The following is a 16,840-nucleotide window of genomic DNA, read 5'->3' as shown; positions in this document are numbered from 1 at the left end:
TGCTCAAGTTGCAGGTGCCGCCATGCGGTGGAGCGAGGGCACCAACGCAACTCTATTCCGCAGCCTCAAGAGTGTGTTCCAAGTCGTTGCAACGTCCATGCACTTGGTCCATTGCCGCCATCATGAGCTTCACGTGTCTGGCGTATTCCGTGGCTAGCCTCAACCTTGGGCAATACACGATGGCAGGACTCCATGGCCATCAAGGTACATTGACGCCGCCGTTCTCGATCGAAAACCACGCCGCGAGCACCAGCATCATGATCTCGACGAGAGGAACGGCGGCAGACCACGGCTCGTTCTCTGACGACGACATCGACGACAAACCGTCGCAGACCTCGACGCGGCGACACAGCAGGCGGTCCTCCACCAGCCAGTCCATTCTTAGCCGCCTCGGCAGGTTGTCGGCATGAGAACTGCTGCACCAACTACACCAAACAAGTCCACGAAACAACACCGCCATCCCCTATGAACGAAAGAACCACCCGTCGATCCTTCATCGAATCGCAAGTCGAACTGCATTTGTGCAGTCCGAACTGAATCAAACCATTCTTCCTTCCGTGTTTGCGTCGGTAGCTTCGAACAAGTTGCATGTGCTCCCTCGCCTCAGTTCGTTGGTCTTTCTGCACATGAGGACGTTCCTGCAACAACGTTCGAGGGGCCGCGCGCCCACCCGAGGGCCTTTTTACAAGCATCCTGCAGCAAGGTCGCTACAAAAGCATCTTGCTTATTGCGCGACGTGCAGAACCACATCCGGCAGTTCAAGTCCTGAATAGAATGCGTGATTGGCACGACCACTTTCGTGCTGGCATCGCGAGCGCTGGTTGATCCAAGGAGCGATCTCACCAGTATGAATTCCCAGCCCAGACGTCGAAGAACACACAAATAAACGGGAGTGCCATGAGAGCCGAGGTGTGGCCGAGTCCGAACGCCACCGCGTAGTCAGGAACGTGTGCTGATGTCGGTGGAGTCGTCGAGCTTGAGGATAAACGATTGAGCTGTCGGGATGCGGATGAAGAGGGCTGCGCCGGCCATGTCGAGAATGTGGAAGTCCATGCCGAGCCGCGAACAAGTCAGTTTCTTCTTTCGGACATCGACTTCGACCAATTCGTGGTACGGCTGGCGCTGTGTCCATGCTCCGTTTGGCTCTGCAGCATCCGGGGTCGGGTGTGCGTACCTTGAGCAAATTCGTGAGCGCCTTGCGCGCCCGCGCGATGCCCGTGATCACCATGCCCAGGCGAGGTAACGTAAAGTAAAACTGCTTGGCTTCCAAGTTGGTCGAAGCCACCAAGAACCGACTTTGCACGAGATGGCTACACGTGTACAACGGTCAGCCTTGTCGATACGTCCTGGCAGCGTGGGATGGCCATTACGTCAGGTCTTGCTCTAGAACGGAGGAAGACGGTGGAGTTCGTTGCCTCGACCGAAACAACGACTCGACCGCGTCAACGAATCCAGATGCCGTGAGTATTGGCGACTGCCACGTGTCAGTGAGCAACGCGACCAAAGGAACGCTGCAACGGACCTTTGTGAGTTGGGGAAGAGCCTTGGCGAAAACCCGAGTCGCGCGGTGCTGCTTGGTGTACTGCAGCATGAACGCAATGTAGTCCGACGTGAGCAAGATCGCCATGGCATGGGGACCTATGTTCAAGGACGTGATTTTGCTACAGTCGTTGAGAAGGAGCACCACCTGGGAGTGAGATGCGCAACGTCATAATCAACCCGCTGTTGCGCATGCGCTGGACCTAATGCAAGGACATTAGCGGGATTGGATTGTCAAGTGAACGTACACTTTGGTCGACGGCAGTGCGATTTTCCACTAGGCTGTAGCTGCAACGGAACTTGAGCGACAACACACGTGTCACAGACAGAACCTACGTACAGCTGATGCCACAAGACGAGGGAAGGGAGATTCATTGCGGCAAACTCGGCATGATATCGACTGAGCAACACGTGGATTGCGGCGAGGGTGTCGTCCATGATTTCATCGGTATTCGCCTAGTTCGTGGTGAGCAATTCCACGCGCACCAACGGACAAGACTACAACATGCTCATGAAATGTGTCAAGAGGCTCTTCGCCACTGTCAACACGTCGGGAAGTACTCTCGCCGGACGCGGACATCAACCGGCGCCGCTTGTGTCGGAGCATGACCCCGCCTTCGATTTCACAATGTCGATTTGTGGTGTATGAACCTATTTAATTTGATGTACCATGTAACTGCATACCGTACTTACCTCTAATATTCAATACGACCTTCATTGCATAGGCATCGCAATTTAAACCGACGAAACAGCATCCACGTGTTCTGCCTGGCTGTAGGGGATAATCAGTTAGATCCATATTTCTTGCTCTTGCTCGTGGGAGCGCATGCGGCTCAAGGTCGGCGTTTCGTCGCACTTGTCATGTCGAACGGGGACTAACCGCGGATGTAAACCTCTATATATATATATATATACATCCGAATGGAATCGTACTTAATCGAGTCGCACCTGATCGGAAGTCGATTTCCTGGTGCCGCAGTTTTCAAGCGCGATGGAGAACGCAGGTTTCGAGCACGTGGCTCCATGGGAGAATCCGTCGACGGCGCTGCACGAGGAAGACCCTCTTTCCGCGAAGCGCACCCTCGAAGATGTTATGGACGACGAAGACGACGACGACGATGATTTTGAAGATGTCAAAGTTGTCAAGAAGCCCCGAGTTGTCGACAACGTCGAGATCGTACAAGGAAACGTTGACGTTCCTCAATTGAGTTCTCATGACCGACTCCATGCTGTCGAAGCGAAAGAAAATGACATCACGGCATCACACGATGTTGCGAGTACTCGAAGCGGAGGTGCCATTGCCACTGGGCTCCAGATTTGTGGCGACACAACCTTTGAAGCCGTCACCCCCGAAGACGACGTTCCTGATACGAGTACCGACGTCGACCAAGTGACTACTGCTCCAGTCACGACAGCATCCGAAATGGACCCGTTTGAGTCCGTCGCGTCTGACAGCGATAACCACCACGAGTACCCTGACGAACGATACCACCAACACGATTCCACTGCACCCTCCGGTCGGTCCGCCGTCGACGTGCTCCTGCAAGGCGTTGTGGACGGCACGTCGCCCTCTGCGCCATCTTCCGTGTCGTCGGTTGAAGCCGTCGACACGTGGAGCACGACAGCAAGTGAAGGCGCTGACGGCCCCCCTGCAGTGATTGATGACTCTGTCTTGCTGAGTGAACAACCTAGCGAAGAGCAACGTGGCCAGCCAAGTTCTGTTGTCTCCAACACATCGGACTACCATGTCGCAGACACCATGTCACCTTCAGCCAGCACATCTAGCGCTGCTTCGAAGGTACGTTTTTGTGATGCTCTAGGCCACCTGGCTCATGCGACGTTAAACCTAGGAACAGCGTTCCGATCTTGCAGACCAGCCCCACGACGGAGAGGTGGTCGACTCGGTGGCGGCGCTACCGTCCCCGTTGGACAACCAGAGTATCGGAGATCTAAATGACATGACTGTCGAGAGTGCCGTGACCGTCTTGGAGGCGCCGCAGCAGCAACTTGCATCGGACACCGCACGCGAGGACACACGTACTCAGGCGCAAGCATTTGTGGCGGAACACCAACCTCAACCGACGCACGCCACAGGCACGTCGACCGCCGCCCCGGCACCGTCCACAGACCATTCCACGCACACTGCAGCAGGCACATCCTCTTCGACGTCGGGGGCGCCACCGGCAGCGCCGTTGGCACGGGAGCCGTCCAACAACAGCACAAGCACCGGCAGTAGATGGGGCTCAAGGCCAACCGGAACAACTGCACACGGCACCACGCCCGACACTGGAGTGGCGACTTTGTCGGACGTGATCTGGACCCGTTTGTTGGACTTTCAGCACACGAACCACATCCACCACGCAGACTTTTCCTTGTCGCAACTGCGACCCGCGACGTTGGACATGCTCGCGACGTGGCCGGAATTTGCCCAGCTCGCGATGGTTGCTCGATTCACCCGCGCCGCCGCCGCGCTGCAGACCGCAGGCAACAAGGACTCGTTGCTCGCTCAAACGATTCAAGAGTACGAAGCAGAGAATCCGACCGTGCGGCAGTTGGTCCGCTTGCCGCCATCGGAGGTGACGTCGCAGGTACGATTCGCTGTGGGCTCGTCGGCAGGGCTCAAGCGCGAGTGTGTAGGAAGGACATTTCTCCTTTGGCTACGCTCCTCCCCAGCCGTCGACCGGAATGGTCCCGAACCCTCCGCGGCGATCGTACAACGTCGCGGTCGAGTTGTCGCAGCACAAGGACAAGTTTCTCCTGGATGAATTTGGTCGAGTCAAAACGGCGGCGATGGCCACGGCGACGGTTCCAGCCACGGTTGCAGCAACGACAGCCGCAGCCCACGTCACCAGTGCACCGAGTGGTGCGAGCACGAACGCCCGTCCTGCAAATCACGGCGGCCGACACCAAGCCCCCGTTAGTCAAGGCTACAACACTGGTGGCCCACGCGGTGGTCGTTCGCCGCCCCGGCGATACCAGGGCCGGAGTCGCAGCCGTAGCCGCAGTCGAGACCGCCGCCCACCTCCTCAGCCGCACCACCATCACGTCGACCGCTACCAAGATCGTTACAACCCGCAACATGCGCCACGTCCGCACCACCACGAGCAACCACAGCAGTATAATTCGCACCAACAGCAGCAGCGCTTCCTTCCACCGCAGCAACACCATGTACCTCCATCATACCAAGGCCCGCCACCCCAGCAACACTACCCTCCTTCGTCCCATCACGGAGGGCACCAACAGCCGTCGTACCAGCAACGATCCCAACCGTACGAGCCACCTCCGTCATCGTACCGGCAAGAATACCCGCCGCACTCGTATCCAGACCGAGGAGGCGACCCCAACTCGCGGCAATACGCTCCGCCACACCAGCCGCCGCCGCACCATCCGCACCAGCAGAATCATCGAGGACCTCCCCCGTCGCAGCGGTCGTATGGGGGAGCGCCGCCGCCGTCGTCGTCGCAAAACCTCGTCGAGGACTTTCGCCGGTCGGAAATCTTCCATCGCCTCCCCCTCTCGATTCGCGACGCCCTCCAAGCGCTGTATGCCAAGGGCCAGGTCCGCGAGCTCCTCAACGACTCGGTCCTCTCCCGCCTTGTGAAATTGCCCGAGCATCTGGCTGTTCGCGCGGTCGAGAACCTAACCAACACGGACTCGTCCCACGTCGACAACATCCACGGCTTCTTTGTCGGGATTATCTCGCGTGTGTACGAGCGCGATCGAGGTAGGGCAAGTTGTTTTCGTGACATTTGGCGGGTCCCCCATCCTGGCACATGAACCATGCCATGGCATTGCCATTGCGTTCACCATTTGCGGCTAGGTCCCCCACCCACTGCCAACCTGCCGCCGCTTGGTGGCCCCCACGGCGGCGACCCTCGGGCGGAGTACTCGTCTGGCGCAAGCGACCCCCGTCTGCGAGGAAGTGACGTGCGCGGCCAGCACCAAGGAATGAACCAGCAGGCGGGGATGTGGTCGCAGAATCCCGTGCACGACCAGCTCATTCGTGCGCTGTCGCCCCAAGTGCTGGCTCAGCTCCAGCACATGGCGTCGACAGGCGTCATGTCGTCGGTCGACGAGTGGGGTGAAAAGTGCTACGAAATTCTCGGCCAGCTCTCGGAGAGCCTCGCGATCGAAGTGCTCAAGCGGTTTACGATGGCCAACCTCGACTCGGTGCGGAATCGATCGGGGTTTTTGATTGGCGTCGTGAAGCGATGTCGCCAAGAGTACGGTCTCCCGCCGTAAGGAAGAGGATGGCCCGGCGGCACCTGGACGCCATCGAACTGACAGCATAACGTTTATAGCGCTACACAAATACACTTGTCGATGAAATGCCCGGTCGCCACCATTCTCCCATGATGCGAACGCATGCAAAAGTTTGGCGCGGAAATCAACCATCGACGACGTCCATGAGACATGGAGCGTACAGCACGTTCGGTTGGTGGGACGATGGCATGCACCAACGGATGTCCGCATTGCTCCATCGGCAAGTCGTTGGGCTGTCCACTGGTCCAATTCGTTTCAACGATACGTGTTGGCACGCCGGCGGTAGCCCATCTGGCGATGGTCGCTGGGAGACAGGACCGTCAGCACTGCAGCCAGTAGCGCCAGATGCTTTGTGGATCCATCAGCCAGAGAGATAGCCGTGGAAGCGTCCACATTGGTCGTCAAGATGCTGGTGCTCGGCGCCGTCAGCCAAACACACGTGCGGGATTCATGGAGCTGTCCTTAACGCGAGGGATGGAACGAGTTGCGATTCAGCATGGTTAAAAGAATGCGGCGACGCGGGCCAGAACCAAGCAAAACGTCCCCGAGAACGCGACCGCTACGACCGGAGGTGACGACGAGCACGACAAAGGAGGATGGGGCGTACTATACTGCAGGATGCGCTTCTCGAGCTTCTCGTTGGCAATGTGCAGGGAATTCAACGTTTCTTCGTCGGTCTTCTTCTGCAGGAGAAATTCGCGCTCGACCTTGGCCAGTTCCGTCCGCACTTTGTCCAAGTCGAGCTTCTCCGTCATGCGAATGTCGTTCTTGAGGTTGCTAAAGTCGCGCTCGATCACTTCCCGCATGTGTCGGTGCGCAATTTCTACCCAGATGCAGCCGTGTCGACATGAGACCGACACACGATGTCGACAGCGAACCAAAGTTCATCGTCGAGCGGAGCACTTTCTGCGTCAAGTCCGTCTTCAGCTCCAAGTGCTCGTTCTTCGGTGTGAACTACCGTCACAGCGATAAGAGCATGAAGATCCATGGAGGCAAACCAGTGTCGTGCGGGCCGAGTTCATCTCGCCGACGGCACCTCGTGTCACGGTCAGTATCGCGTCGGCCTCCTTCGACGTGAATCCTTCTCACGGTCGATGAGAGCATGCCGTCGAGGACATGACCTACCCTTCGAACGGAGGTTCTTTGCGAACAAGTGTGTGTCAAATGGAATGGCCGTCGCCGCTGCCATGCAGAATCCCCGCCGAAACGGAAGGACACTCAGCCACAGTCGCGCCATCATGGTCGCCACCATAACACCTAACACTGCGGACGGCAAGCGAAAAATCTCCAATTTTTTCATAAATTATCCTCAAAATTTACCGAAAATTCTGTAACCGCGAGCCGTCGTCGCTCTGCCCCGACGGGTAAAGAACATCGACGCCATATTTCCCATCGTGGCAGCCACGTCGACGGGCACCGTGGCCGCCACCAACCATAGCATGAGTGAAACATGGCAATGCACTTCATCCACGCATATCTTGGTGAACGAGGAGATCACCTCCCACAACAGATAGGGAGGAATGCGAGTGTGCGTGCGTTAACTTAGGCGATCAAGTGATGGTCGCTGTCATCGGTCGTTTGGATATCTGTGCGCAGCTCCTTGGCTTGGTACGTCTGTTCTTCGGCCTGGAGGTCCATGCTTGCGTCAGCATCTTCGTCCCTCCGCTTCTTCTTGTCGTGGCGGTGGTTCCGCATGAAGTACGTGCCGTCGATGAGAGCAACCAGTTCCGGCCACATTTTCAAATGCGACAGCGTGATCTTGAACGATGCAGTCAGCGGCACCGACAGCATCATGCCTACAACACCTCCGATCGATGAGGCCGCCATCCCGACGATCCTCGCTCCTCGTCCAAAACATACCCACAATGCTCCAGAGCAGCCCCCACGCCGACAAACTGATGATCACGACCACTGGCGACATCTCGAGCTTCTGCCCGAGAATCTTGGGCTCGACAAAGTTTCCCACAAACAAGTGAAACACCCCCGGGAGAACGAGTGCGAGAAACTTGTCCATGGGAGTCATGATCTCTTCCGGCGAGATCAGGATGATGCACAGCGGCGCGAGCGACGCGATCATCGCCCCGACGTTCGGAATCCAGTTCATGATAAATGTCAGAATGCCCCAGAGGATGGCGAGACCGACATTGAGCGACACGTACGCAATCGTGACCAAGAGGGCCACAAGAAGGCTGAGGTAGCACTTGAGCGTAACAAATCTCTGAATGTCGTGGTCGATCTTAGCCCAGACGCCCCCTGGTTGACACGTCAGCGGCCGGAACAATCATCATCCATCGAACAAATGGCGTCCTCGCACAACACGCAGCATGTCGGAGGAGCTTGGATGCCTTTCAGCCAAAGCGAACGCCACCTCGCGCTGCCTCGACAGCGAAAGTTTTCAGAAACGAATGCCCCGGCATCGACCATGCCAGTTTGTAGGAACAGCATCCGCCACGACAGTAACACATTTCTTCATGGCCACTGGACGAACATGCACATCACCCAAGACATGCCAAGATCGTTCGAGTTGAGCCATAGTGGCAATCGCAGGCATCCCGAGCACGTCGGACGAGGGTACATGGGCGTACCTGCATCGCTAGCGCGCACGCGGGTGGACAGGAAGTAGGTAAGGTAGATCATCGTGACAAATAGCGTCGAGAACAAGTCCATCATCTCGGTCAGGACGAGCGTCGCGACCTTGTCCACGTTTTCGTGCAGTGTGACCGTGATGTTCATGGGGAGGCCGACTTGCTTGGAGATGTTTTCAATCGATGCTACCAATGCATTGTACCCCTTCTGGTACGCGCCAACATCGAGCGCATGCACCGACAGAACTGTGATGTACCCGAGGAGCCCGAAGAACGTGCATACGACGGACACGGCGCACAGAGATGCAAATGCGCGCGAACAACCGCGCGACCTGCGGCGGGAATGACGCCCTGCACGATGCGATGAGGTGGAAATTGGAGGATGAAGCATACCTCGAGACGTGCAGACGCACAGAAAGTACCGCGGCGACACGTCGATCATCTCGACGAGGGGATCGACGAGGTACATGAGGAAGATCGCGAGGAAGAACGGGACCAACACGACCTTGAACCAGTTCAATAAATAGCACGTTGCCGCAAGACCTGTCGCAAGTAGCGCACCCTTGACTTCAAACGCCAGACGCTCCATGGGACGCGTGAGGTTGGTCACCAGTTCCGGCAGCGACACGGTCACCGACGATGGCGAGCCGAACCCTGTCGTGGACGATGTCGACTGGGTCGGCGTGTGAAGATCGTCCACAGACACACTGAGAGACGAGTAGGGAATGCTGTCGGGACCGTGGGCATGCAGTTTCGATGGAAGCTTCGACAGTAGCGCAGTACTTCCACTCAACCGGCTGCGTAATGTCGACTGATCTGTGATGGAGTCAAGAAGAGTGGACGTCGGTGGATATGGCATGCCGCTCTGGTTCGACTGGGAAGCATCTGGGGACATCGAACCTCCTCCTCGCTGCCGCAAGTCGGCGCCAGAGCTGCTCGGCGATTGACTCATCGGATGTCGTCGTGTGGCCGTCCAGGTGCTGCTGCGGCGGGCCAATATATCCGGTTAACAAGACCTACACCCCGTCCCGCCTATTCAAAAACCAAGAAAAACTCCAAGACGGGCTATCCGGATATGCTGGCCCCAAAGTGACGGTAATCGTGTTGGACAAAGGGACATTTGTCGGTGCCTCCACGTCATGCAGCTAGAAGCGATGTGGCTGGCAAGGTTGCATCTGTGGTGGGGGACGTGGCCTGCGTTGAGCAAGGTGCATGTGAGCTTTCCATGCCATTGCCTTGCTATTGTGCCCGCTTGCAGCGTTGGCGCTTTCACAACAACCGGGAGCTTTTTCGATTCTGCTTGGCCCTGTAGGCCAATGCAGCGCATGTGACCACTTCCATTCGACGCAATTCCCGCGCTCCAGTGCCATGAGCAATTGGCATTACTTTTCCCGAACGGCATGCCATCGAGCTCGACCGGCATGGATGCAACTCGCAATGTACAAGATGTCCCAAACCCGTTAAACATGATATCATTTGTCGAGGGATCTAGGCATTTGTGGTCACGAGGCATATGGCTGTTTGATTGGGTGAAATGTTGCGGAATTATATCCCAAGTCAAGATATTGATTGGCTATAATGTCCAGCTCCATTCCTTCGTCAGCCCCACCCGTCAGTCGCCCTGCTGAAGATGTCGTCCTTAACCGCCACAGCACGGGCTGTCTTGAAGAACCCGCCTGGCCGCTCCTCCGCATCGCCCATCACGGCCACCGTGTTCGGTGCCACGGGTTTTGTAGGACGCTATGTTTGCGCGCAACTCGGTACGTCCATCTTGGTCATGAAGTATCGATTGGACAGAGGTAATTGACGACTTCCACGTATGCGCGTGTAGGACACATTGGCGCCACTGTGGTGACTCCATACCGAGGTGACGACATGGAAGTGCGTCACTTGAAGGTGAACGGGGACTTGGGTACTGTGGCCCACGTCCCGTTCAGCGTCCGCGACAAGGACTCGATCCGGGCTGCCATCGCTGGCTCTAACGTTGTGATCAACCTCATCGGCAAGCATTACGAAACGAAGCATGCTTTGCCGTGGTGGATCAACTACACGTATGATGATGTGCACGTGGATGCCGCTCGCGACATCGCCGAAGTTTGTGCGGAACTAAACGTCCCTCGCCTGATCCACTTTTCTTCGCTGTTGGCCAAACCCAACTCGCCGAGTGTGTGGGCCGCGTCCAAGTACCGAGGTGAAATCGCGGTGCGCAAAGCATTCCCCAATGCCAACATTGTGCGTTCGGCGACCATCTACGGCCCCGAAGATCGCTTTCTCAACTGGTATGCGCGCCTCGGGTCTGCGATCCCTCTCATCGACAACGGCGCTGCTCGCTTGCAGCCGGTACTGTTCTTGCTCCATCATGTCTATTGAAGTGCGTTGTGCATTCGATTAATGGGAGTTTCTCGTCCAGGTGAACGTGAACGACGTGGCCAAGGCGCTGTATGCGCTTGTCGTGGACACGACGATCAACGGCCAAACATTCGAGTTGGTCGGCGACGAAGAGTACACGACGAAAGAAATCGTCGACTACGTGCTCGACGTGACACAGTCGGACCCGCAACTGCTCAACTTGCCGCTGCCGGTGGCTGAATTGATTGGAAAGGCGATTCAGAACCTGCCAGAGCCAAAGTTTTCCCAAGATTTGGCGGTCCGATTGAGCTTGGACGACGTCAAGACGTCGTCGTTGCCGGGGTTCCGCGAACTCCAAGTCGAGCCGTCCAAGATGGAAAAGGAAGCGTTCTCGTTCTTGTTCAAGTACAACAAGGGCGGCCATTTCCAAAAGGTCGAAGGGTACCATTGAGGGGTTTGCCTTTGCAAGGCCGTGACGATGTTATTCCCAGTCAATATACACCAGTTCCACTACGTCTCATTGGAACACTTGCCACCGGAAGAGCAGCAGCAGACATTGCCAAGCCGACATGTCGCAGTAGTGCCGCTGGTATCCTGGCATCAGACACTCGACATAGAACGCCTCATCATGCTGTTGAGAATGTCAATTAGAATTACATGTGTAAGTGCGTGGTGCGACGGCGCTTGCATGGAATAGGCAAGTTTGAACTGGGGTTGAAAACTCCACAGGATGCGGCTCTACTTGAGCTTCTTCTTGAGGTCGCGGACTTCGGTCGTAGCGCGCTCGGCGATGTCTTCGTTGCGCAGCATGTATCGATCGGCAGCCCACGTGACGAGGAATCCCATCGCCCCGAGTGGCAACTGGTCATGATTGAGGTCACCCTGAAGTTGGTATTGGATCAAGTTGTACGTGTTCATGCCAAACCAAGCGAGTTGTACCACCGAGAGTGCGAACAGGGCTTTGAACACAAGCAGTGGGTTGCTTGTGGCACGATGGAGGAACAACAAGTTCAAGACCACAATTGCCACCGACAGGACTTCGTACACAATGCCAAAGCGAAACACAAACTTTGCGGTCTTCAACAAATTGTAGCTCTGGTACAGCGCCATAGCGCCAACGATAGCTGAAGCCTTGGTCAAGAAGTCTTTCCATAGACCATTGAAGTACACTGTCTTAGCATGGTGAGTGTATACTTCCTTCTCCAAGTCGGCGGCGGTCTTTGCGGGGGCTTTCATCTCGGTCAACTTCGCAAAGTGACCAACAGTTAACCGGTGCAATTGAACTCGTATCCGGATGACAGGAGTGCGACGACTATTCAAATTTGCGCGCGCGAAGGACAACGATCCCTCAACACATCAAGACGCCATCAATTACTTCGGCGCTGCCTAAAGGTGCAGCAAGCCGAGATTGCACAGTGATAACACGGCAATCTGTCCCGCGTGCGGATGTAAGTGAGTTCGACTTGCACGCATGAGGTCTGGTGCCACCACGGGGAACTAATCGCTGCAAAATTCACAGCTGTGGGCATGTGCATCAGCTTTCCGACGTGCTCTGAGTGGTTTCGACAAAGTTTCGAGAATGTCACTATGATACGAATGTTTCCACGATGCATGATGATGATGCTCAAGTGAAAATAGAGGTAGATGCATGTTGCCTCTTCCATCATGGCACACGTCAAGCTCAATGATTACTCTTATCATGAAATGACTCACGCCATATTGTTGGACTTTAAGCAGACGAACGCCGTTGATGAAGACGCAAAATCGATGTTCTTGACGAAACGCCGTTTCACTTTTGCTGATCGTTACAATGTGAAAGAGCTGTTTGCAGCCATGCCGAGCCCAGGAAATCCAGGTAGGTTTCAGCCCTGCACCACAGGTTTTGTTGTGGCAAAGCTGTACTATACCCAGACAAATCCACCCTCACGAATTCTCTCGTCTCTCGAAGTTGGTGTGGGAAACGACGCCTTGTGGAAGCAGCTTTGGGTGTTTTACCTTGCGCTAACCTGGGTTTCCAGTCGAAATTACCCACGCTATTGGCCACGGACATGCAACATGATCTGTGGCGGTCAGTTTACAATGCCTCGGGAACTCAATCCTGTTTAGTGGATCTGGCCTATGCGCATCGATCGACAGTCACAAGCGAAAATGCACTCATGGGCTCGACAACGTGATTGCTGCAGCTGACTACATTCCAAAGGACTACCCAACGTTGTGCGCCAAAAACGCTGGTCACCAATTCAGTCCTCTCCACTGATTGCCCGATCATTCCAGTACACCTGTCATACAAACTTGATCGCGATTGTGAAATTGCTTCGCCACCAGAAGCAAGGCCGGACAAAGTGTTTGCCATTGTGGCTCGACGTCAATCGAACATGGCAGACTTCTCGCTCCGAAGCCCGTCAAAGCCAGTGTTACAGCCAGGTGCCAAACCAATGGCGCCATATATTGGGACTGAAGGTTGCCGAATGTGGACCCTGCGATTCTATGTACTGGCACTCTATGGCGGTTCGCTACGAGCTTTCCCGTCCGCCATGAAGCAGACTATTCGCAACAGTGAGACCATTCCTCGAAAAGGTGACGGCGTGCAACGTTATAGTCCCTGTAGCCGATGATGTTCCGTACTGTCAAGGTCTTCAATACTACCCTGCGAACCTTTTTTGGCGAGGGTGTGGTCGAAATAATCGAAGTCGTCTCCTGTGGCCAACCAAAGTTAGATTCGAAGCTCCAGTTAGTTGCCCTTGCCAACAAAGCTTCGTCAACGTTCTTGCTCAAAATCGCGCGGTGGACTGGCCGCTGCAGGCAGCTTTCGTAGCGTTTGAAAGCACACTTCAACCACTGGGGTGTGTGGAGCTCAAGCACATTTTTCGTCTCCTCGTGCTGCTTACCCATCTACCTTAAGTGTCTGCGGTGGTCGACTGGTTGGTACGAACAAATCCACTGGCGCATCGCGCGCGCAGCGCACGGCATTTCGTCTTGCATTCCACGGATGATTTCACAGTCCACGTGACGCAGTCAACGGTAGTGGCACCTTCCTATGGGGACGTGAACCAAACGCTCCATTTTCTCATTGGCACCGAGCGTGTCTTCACCATCGCATGTCAACGGGAGTACGTCCGACCCACCACCATGCAATGGATCATTTGCTTTGCTAGGTTCCGGTCTTGCCCGCTCCAACCTGACTGAGCTTACGTTGCGATGCACCAACGTGTTACCCGTTCGTGCATGTCGTTCACTCAAGCTTTCTACTCAACACGTCGTCGTTCTCGACACTGGACCATCCGCTCTGACTGGGTTCGTTCAGTTGGCCCAAAACGACTAACGACATACTTATTCAACTGATCAACGTCGAGGTCACGCATCTCGCCTCCAAGCGCTGCGGGCCCACAAGTCGATTTTTGGAGAAGATATCCATTTTCATATTTCACGCCTGGTACTTCATGGTGGAGTGTGGAAACTGGAGACGTGGTTTGGTTTTTGCTCGTAAACGGAAGGACTCTAGTTCCTATTTCAACCAACCTAGAAGTCCCAGACTATGCCGCATCTTTTATGCGAGTGGCGTGCACGTATATCACGGGGATGACGGGGCATCGGCCTCGCGTGCTACTTGTGTCGATCATCTTCGGACGATTTAAGGAGGAACGATGAAAGTTGATGGAGCTGATCGCATTGCTGTGGTCATTTGGATCGTCCGCCCGCTGCTTTTTCTCGGGAGAGCGACGACTATGGCCAGTTGAGCAAGGGCTCCCTCGAGTTGGTACCGGCTGATGGGTCCAACTACGTGCTGCAACACTCGTCCAGCCGACGTCATCAACGTTGTCGCTTCCGTCATCGCGTCGGGCGAAGTGCTTCGGCTTATGTGCGTCATTCAAGGCAATTTCAATGTGTACACAAAGCAGTACAAGTAGCTCGGGTTGATCCAACCTTTTACCGGGCTGCTCTCGATCATGTCCCACTTGGCGCAAGTTGATGCCGTCGAATGGCAGTTGGCATGCTCGTCATGTACGGCGAACCGATCTTACATCCTGCGTTGGATGCTTGGGACCGTCGCACTCTGCCTTGTCCATCGGCGTTGGACGCATCGTCGCTCTCTCGATTGTCTCTTCGATCCTATGTTGTGCTCTCGACTATGGGGTGCATGCCGACACAGGGACCAAGTGCCATATTTTTTCGGCATGAGCCATTTTAGTATTTGACTCGTTCGATAGGGTCAAGGGAGGCGTGTGTACCATACTCACATTACCATGGACGGAATGTCATGGATTTCGACGACAGGTGGGCTATTTTGACATTGGGTCGGCTGCTGTCGCTGGCCTCTTGTCGATTCTCCTTTTGGACATCAAATCGTGCAAGGTTTGCCCGAATGTCGTCCCCGATTCCCGACGCACCGACCTCCACGACTAACGACTTCACCCGCTTCGGTGTTGCCTTGACGCATGGAGTCTCCACCTGCGCGTTTCCCTCGCTCACAGCTTGGATTGCCCCCATACACTTGACCATTCCTTGCGAATGTGAAAATGGACTGGTGCTTTATGCAGTTGCTGGCCATGTGTGATACACCATCGGCAGCTTAAGTCACTGAGCGATTCCGACTTGCGTTCATTTGCTCCAAAAGGTTCAAGTGTGTACTTGTGGAAATATCGAGTTCAAGCAATTAGCAAGTGTACACGCGGACGACGGCGGCAATCGCGCTTCTGCAAATGGGGCATCCGCTCTTCTTTTGAACGACAAGGAGGCAATTGTAGCATCCCGCCAAGTGGCCGCACGGGACGCACACTGCCGCACGTGGCATGTCCATGCAGATCACGCACTCGTTGTTGTCCATCTTGGCGGCGTGCCCGTCCTCGTTATCCAACGGCGGAGCCGACGGCGACAAATCCGCCATGTTGATATCGTGCTGTATGCATTCCATTTGCGACGACGACGTGCGGAAGCGCGGATCTTGCCACGGAATCGGCTCGAGGACGGGCTCGTCTTCCGGCGGAGCTTGCATGCTGTGCGGTTGGTGCAGTTGGGCTTGAACCGGCTACAGAACAAGTGCATCACGACCAAGACGCCCACAACAAACGACGGAGACATTTTGGACAAAGCAAGCATGGGACGCACCAAGTTGTTGGAGAACGCCAGGGGACCGAGCAACTGAATCCACTTGTCGCGGCCTTCAAGAGTTTCCGTGGCAAAGCGAAATCCACTCGCGTTGTAGACTGGGATGTGGCGCGCTTTCCGCACTGCCAAGCTGCGAGAGAACGTGTCGCGCCCTTCGTACTTTTGGTACGTTGTCGTGGACGTGAACGAGAACGAGTGTTTCGATCGATGGCGCGACGAAGACCGCGGACTCGCGGCGTTCTCGGATGCCGTCAGGAACAGCACTTTCGTTGGCTTGACGTCGTCGGGGTGGTGAAACAAACTAAGCTCCATGCGGGAATGGTCTGGGCCGCACTCATAGATGACACACCACCGCTTTGTCCACGACAGGAGCATCGATCGACCCTTCTTCAGGTACAACCACCCTTTGGCGTGCATTAAATGCCGCGCAAACACATTGCCTGCTTCGCGGTGGCCACGAAATCGTGCCAAGTCCATCGCGGTCAGCCCGTCTTTGTTCCACACGTGCGGGTCGCAACCTGCAGTCAGGAGCTTCTCCAGGACACTCGCCTTGTTCTTGGCCGCGGCAAAGTGCAACGCCGTGTTTCCATGCACAGGGTCGCACATATCCACAGCCGCGCCACGTTCGACGAGAAGCGTCACAATCGAGAGCTGCACATCCATTCTATCTCATGAGCTCCGACCCAATTCGTTCGCATACCTTGCCAGCGGACGCGGCCGCCATGAGCGGTGTCATGTGTTCGTCCGGGTGGATCCAGTTCAGGTCTTGGCCCACATCGGGATGTGACGTGATGGCGCGAACCTTGGCAACATCCGCCGCCGCCGCGGCCTTCCACAGCGCGACTCCTGACACAGCCACTTGCGCTCCTGTCGATTCACCCGCTCCCATATCGCAAATGGAAGAATGGTCGACGGCGCCCATACGCCGAAACCCCTCGACAAGTGAAACCGCCAAAATGTCCACTTGACACCCGAGTCCCACACGTCGCTCAAATTTT

At 55.7% G+C, this 16,840-nt stretch overlaps 7 protein-coding genes across 13 annotated transcripts; 3 read left to right on the top strand and 4 right to left on the bottom strand.

The window, feature by feature from the left end:
• Positions 1 to 639: 639 nt before the first annotated feature.
• Positions 640 to 2,166, bottom strand: H310_11258 (hypothetical protein). 3 transcript variants are annotated; one of them, XM_008877853.1, is made up of 8 exons: positions 2,045 to 2,166; positions 1,880 to 1,995; positions 1,788 to 1,827; positions 1,688 to 1,742; positions 1,523 to 1,638; positions 1,371 to 1,474; positions 1,175 to 1,310; positions 640 to 1,122 (listed from the first exon to the last, which is right to left on the bottom strand). In XM_008877853.1, exons 1-8 carry the CDS (start codon positions 2,144 to 2,146, stop codon positions 940 to 942), a joined length of 852 nt encoding a protein of 283 aa, XP_008876075.1. In that variant the 5' UTR covers positions 2,147 to 2,166; the 3' UTR covers positions 640 to 939. The 3 variants fall into 3 exon arrangements, with proteins under 3 accessions (XP_008876075.1, XP_008876076.1, XP_008876074.1); XM_008877854.1 differs by having other exon boundaries at positions 1,880 to 2,166; XM_008877852.1 differs by having other exon boundaries at positions 640 to 1,310.
• A 364-nt stretch (positions 2,167 to 2,530) lies between these two features.
• On the top strand, positions 2,531 to 5,881 carry H310_11257 (hypothetical protein; the record flags this gene model as incomplete). Its single annotated transcript, XM_008877851.1, has 4 exons — positions 2,531 to 3,337; positions 3,390 to 4,127; positions 4,177 to 5,263; positions 5,360 to 5,881. The coding sequence occupies 4 exons, from the start codon at positions 2,531 to 2,533 to the stop codon at positions 5,779 to 5,781; spliced, it is 3,054 nt and encodes a 1,017-aa protein (XP_008876073.1). The 3' UTR covers positions 5,782 to 5,881.
• Positions 5,882 to 6,240: 359 nt separating this feature from the next.
• Positions 6,241 to 7,084, bottom strand: H310_11256. Of its 2 annotated transcripts, XM_008877849.1 has the most exons (5): positions 6,928 to 7,084; positions 6,801 to 6,883; positions 6,681 to 6,756; positions 6,410 to 6,625; positions 6,241 to 6,361 (listed from the first exon to the last, which is right to left on the bottom strand). In XM_008877849.1, the coding sequence occupies exons 1-5, from the start codon at positions 7,052 to 7,054 to the stop codon at positions 6,303 to 6,305; spliced, it is 561 nt and encodes a 186-aa protein (XP_008876071.1). In that variant the 5' UTR covers positions 7,055 to 7,084; the 3' UTR covers positions 6,241 to 6,302. The 2 variants fall into 2 exon arrangements, with proteins under 2 accessions (XP_008876071.1, XP_008876072.1); XM_008877850.1 differs by having other exon boundaries at positions 6,410 to 6,756.
• Positions 7,076 to 9,407, bottom strand: H310_11255. 2 transcript variants are annotated; one of them, XM_008877847.1, is made up of 4 exons: positions 8,781 to 9,407; positions 8,388 to 8,738; positions 7,663 to 8,055; positions 7,076 to 7,598 (listed from the first exon to the last, which is right to left on the bottom strand). In XM_008877847.1, the coding sequence occupies exons 1-4, from the start codon at positions 9,337 to 9,339 to the stop codon at positions 7,345 to 7,347; spliced, it is 1,557 nt and encodes a 518-aa protein (XP_008876069.1). In that variant the 5' UTR covers positions 9,340 to 9,407; the 3' UTR covers positions 7,076 to 7,344. The 2 variants fall into 2 exon arrangements, with proteins under 2 accessions (XP_008876069.1, XP_008876070.1); XM_008877848.1 differs by having other exon boundaries at positions 7,076 to 8,055.
• A 574-nt stretch (positions 9,408 to 9,981) lies between these two features.
• Positions 9,982 to 11,271, top strand: H310_11254 (hypothetical protein). The gene is made up of 3 exons (XM_008877846.1): positions 9,982 to 10,147; positions 10,219 to 10,727; positions 10,798 to 11,271. The coding sequence occupies exons 1-3, from the start codon at positions 10,018 to 10,020 to the stop codon at positions 11,185 to 11,187; spliced, it is 1,029 nt and encodes a 342-aa protein (XP_008876068.1). The 5' UTR covers positions 9,982 to 10,017; the 3' UTR covers positions 11,188 to 11,271.
• Positions 11,272 to 11,369: 98 nt separating this feature from the next.
• On the top strand, positions 11,370 to 11,980 carry H310_11253 (hypothetical protein). The gene has a single exon (XM_008877845.1). It carries the CDS (start codon positions 11,394 to 11,396, stop codon positions 11,862 to 11,864), a length of 471 nt encoding a protein of 156 aa, XP_008876067.1. The 5' UTR covers positions 11,370 to 11,393; the 3' UTR covers positions 11,865 to 11,980.
• A 3,197-nt stretch (positions 11,981 to 15,177) lies between these two features.
• On the bottom strand, positions 15,178 to 16,824 carry H310_11252 (hypothetical protein). Of its 3 annotated transcripts, XM_008877842.1 has the most exons (3): positions 16,543 to 16,824; positions 15,843 to 16,493; positions 15,178 to 15,762 (listed from the first exon to the last, which is right to left on the bottom strand). In XM_008877842.1, exons 1-3 carry the CDS (start codon positions 16,762 to 16,764, stop codon positions 15,391 to 15,393), a joined length of 1,245 nt encoding a protein of 414 aa, XP_008876064.1. In that variant the 5' UTR covers positions 16,765 to 16,824; the 3' UTR covers positions 15,178 to 15,390. The 3 variants fall into 3 exon arrangements, with proteins under 3 accessions (XP_008876064.1, XP_008876066.1, XP_008876065.1); XM_008877844.1 differs by having other exon boundaries at positions 15,843 to 16,824; XM_008877843.1 differs by having other exon boundaries at positions 15,178 to 16,493.
• Positions 16,825 to 16,840: the final 16 nt, after the last annotated feature.

This window comes from Aphanomyces invadans, assembly GCF_000520115.1.
Source record: "Aphanomyces invadans strain NJM9701 unplaced genomic scaffold supercont1.30, whole genome shotgun sequence".
NCBI lineage: Eukaryota > Oomycota > Saprolegniomycetes > Saprolegniales > Verrucalvaceae > Aphanomyces > Aphanomyces invadans.
Note: the sequence above shows the minus strand (reverse complement) of the source record. Positions and strands in the feature narration are given on the sequence as shown.

What these genes read in the sequence shown, in the direction of transcription:
- H310_11258 (XM_008877852.1), bottom strand. Translation starts at nt 2,146, where the DNA reads ATGCTCCGACACAAGCGGCGCCGGTTGATGTCCGCGTCCGGCGAGAGT. An exon ending in GTTGCGCATCTCACTCCCAG is followed by an intron (nt 1,639 to 1,687) that starts GTGGTGCTCCTT and finishes CCTTGAACATAG; the next exon opens with GTCCCCATGCCATGGCGATC. An exon ending in CTCTTCCCCAACTCACAAAG is followed by an intron (nt 1,475 to 1,522) that starts GTCCGTTGCAGC and finishes GACACGTGGCAG; the next exon opens with TCGCCAATACTCACGGCATC.
- H310_11256 (XM_008877849.1), bottom strand. Translation starts at nt 7,054, where the DNA reads ATGGTGGCGACCATGATGGCGCGACTGTGGCTGAGTGTCCTTCCGTTT. An exon ending in AAAGAACCTCCGTTCGAAGG is followed by an intron (nt 6,884 to 6,927) that starts GTAGGTCATGTC and finishes GACCGTGAGAAG; the next exon opens with GATTCACGTCGAAGGAGGCC. An exon ending in ACTCGGCCCGCACGACACTG is followed by an intron (nt 6,757 to 6,800) that starts GTTTGCCTCCAT and finishes CTGTGACGGTAG; the next exon opens with TTCACACCGAAGAACGAGCA.
- H310_11255 (XM_008877847.1), bottom strand. Translation starts at nt 9,339, where the DNA reads ATGAGTCAATCGCCGAGCAGCTCTGGCGCCGACTTGCGGCAGCGAGGA. An exon ending in GTGCGTCTGCACGTCTCGAG is followed by an intron (nt 8,739 to 8,780) that starts GTATGCTTCATC and finishes CGCATCGTGCAG; the next exon opens with GGCGTCATTCCCGCCGCAGG. An exon ending in GCTGCTCTGGAGCATTGTGG is followed by an intron (nt 7,599 to 7,662) that starts GTATGTTTTGGA and finishes GAGGTGTTGTAG; the next exon opens with GCATGATGCTGTCGGTGCCG.
- H310_11254 (XM_008877846.1), top strand. Translation starts at nt 10,018, where the DNA reads ATGTCGTCCTTAACCGCCACAGCACGGGCTGTCTTGAAGAACCCGCCT. An exon ending in CTATGTTTGCGCGCAACTCG is followed by an intron (nt 10,148 to 10,218) that starts GTACGTCCATCT and finishes ATGCGCGTGTAG; the next exon opens with GACACATTGGCGCCACTGTG. An exon ending in GCGCTGCTCGCTTGCAGCCG is followed by an intron (nt 10,728 to 10,797) that starts GTACTGTTCTTG and finishes TTTCTCGTCCAG; the next exon opens with GTGAACGTGAACGACGTGGC.
- H310_11253 (XM_008877845.1), top strand. Translation starts at nt 11,394, where the DNA reads ATGTGTAAGTGCGTGGTGCGACGGCGCTTGCATGGAATAGGCAAGTTT.
- H310_11252 (XM_008877842.1), bottom strand. Translation starts at nt 16,764, where the DNA reads ATGGGCGCCGTCGACCATTCTTCCATTTGCGATATGGGAGCGGGTGAA. An exon ending in CGGCCGCGTCCGCTGGCAAG is followed by an intron (nt 16,494 to 16,542) that starts GTATGCGAACGA and finishes ATGGATGTGCAG; the next exon opens with CTCTCGATTGTGACGCTTCT. An exon ending in TGGCGTTCTCCAACAACTTG is followed by an intron (nt 15,763 to 15,842) that starts GTGCGTCCCATG and finishes CTTGTTCTGTAG; the next exon opens with CCGGTTCAAGCCCAACTGCA.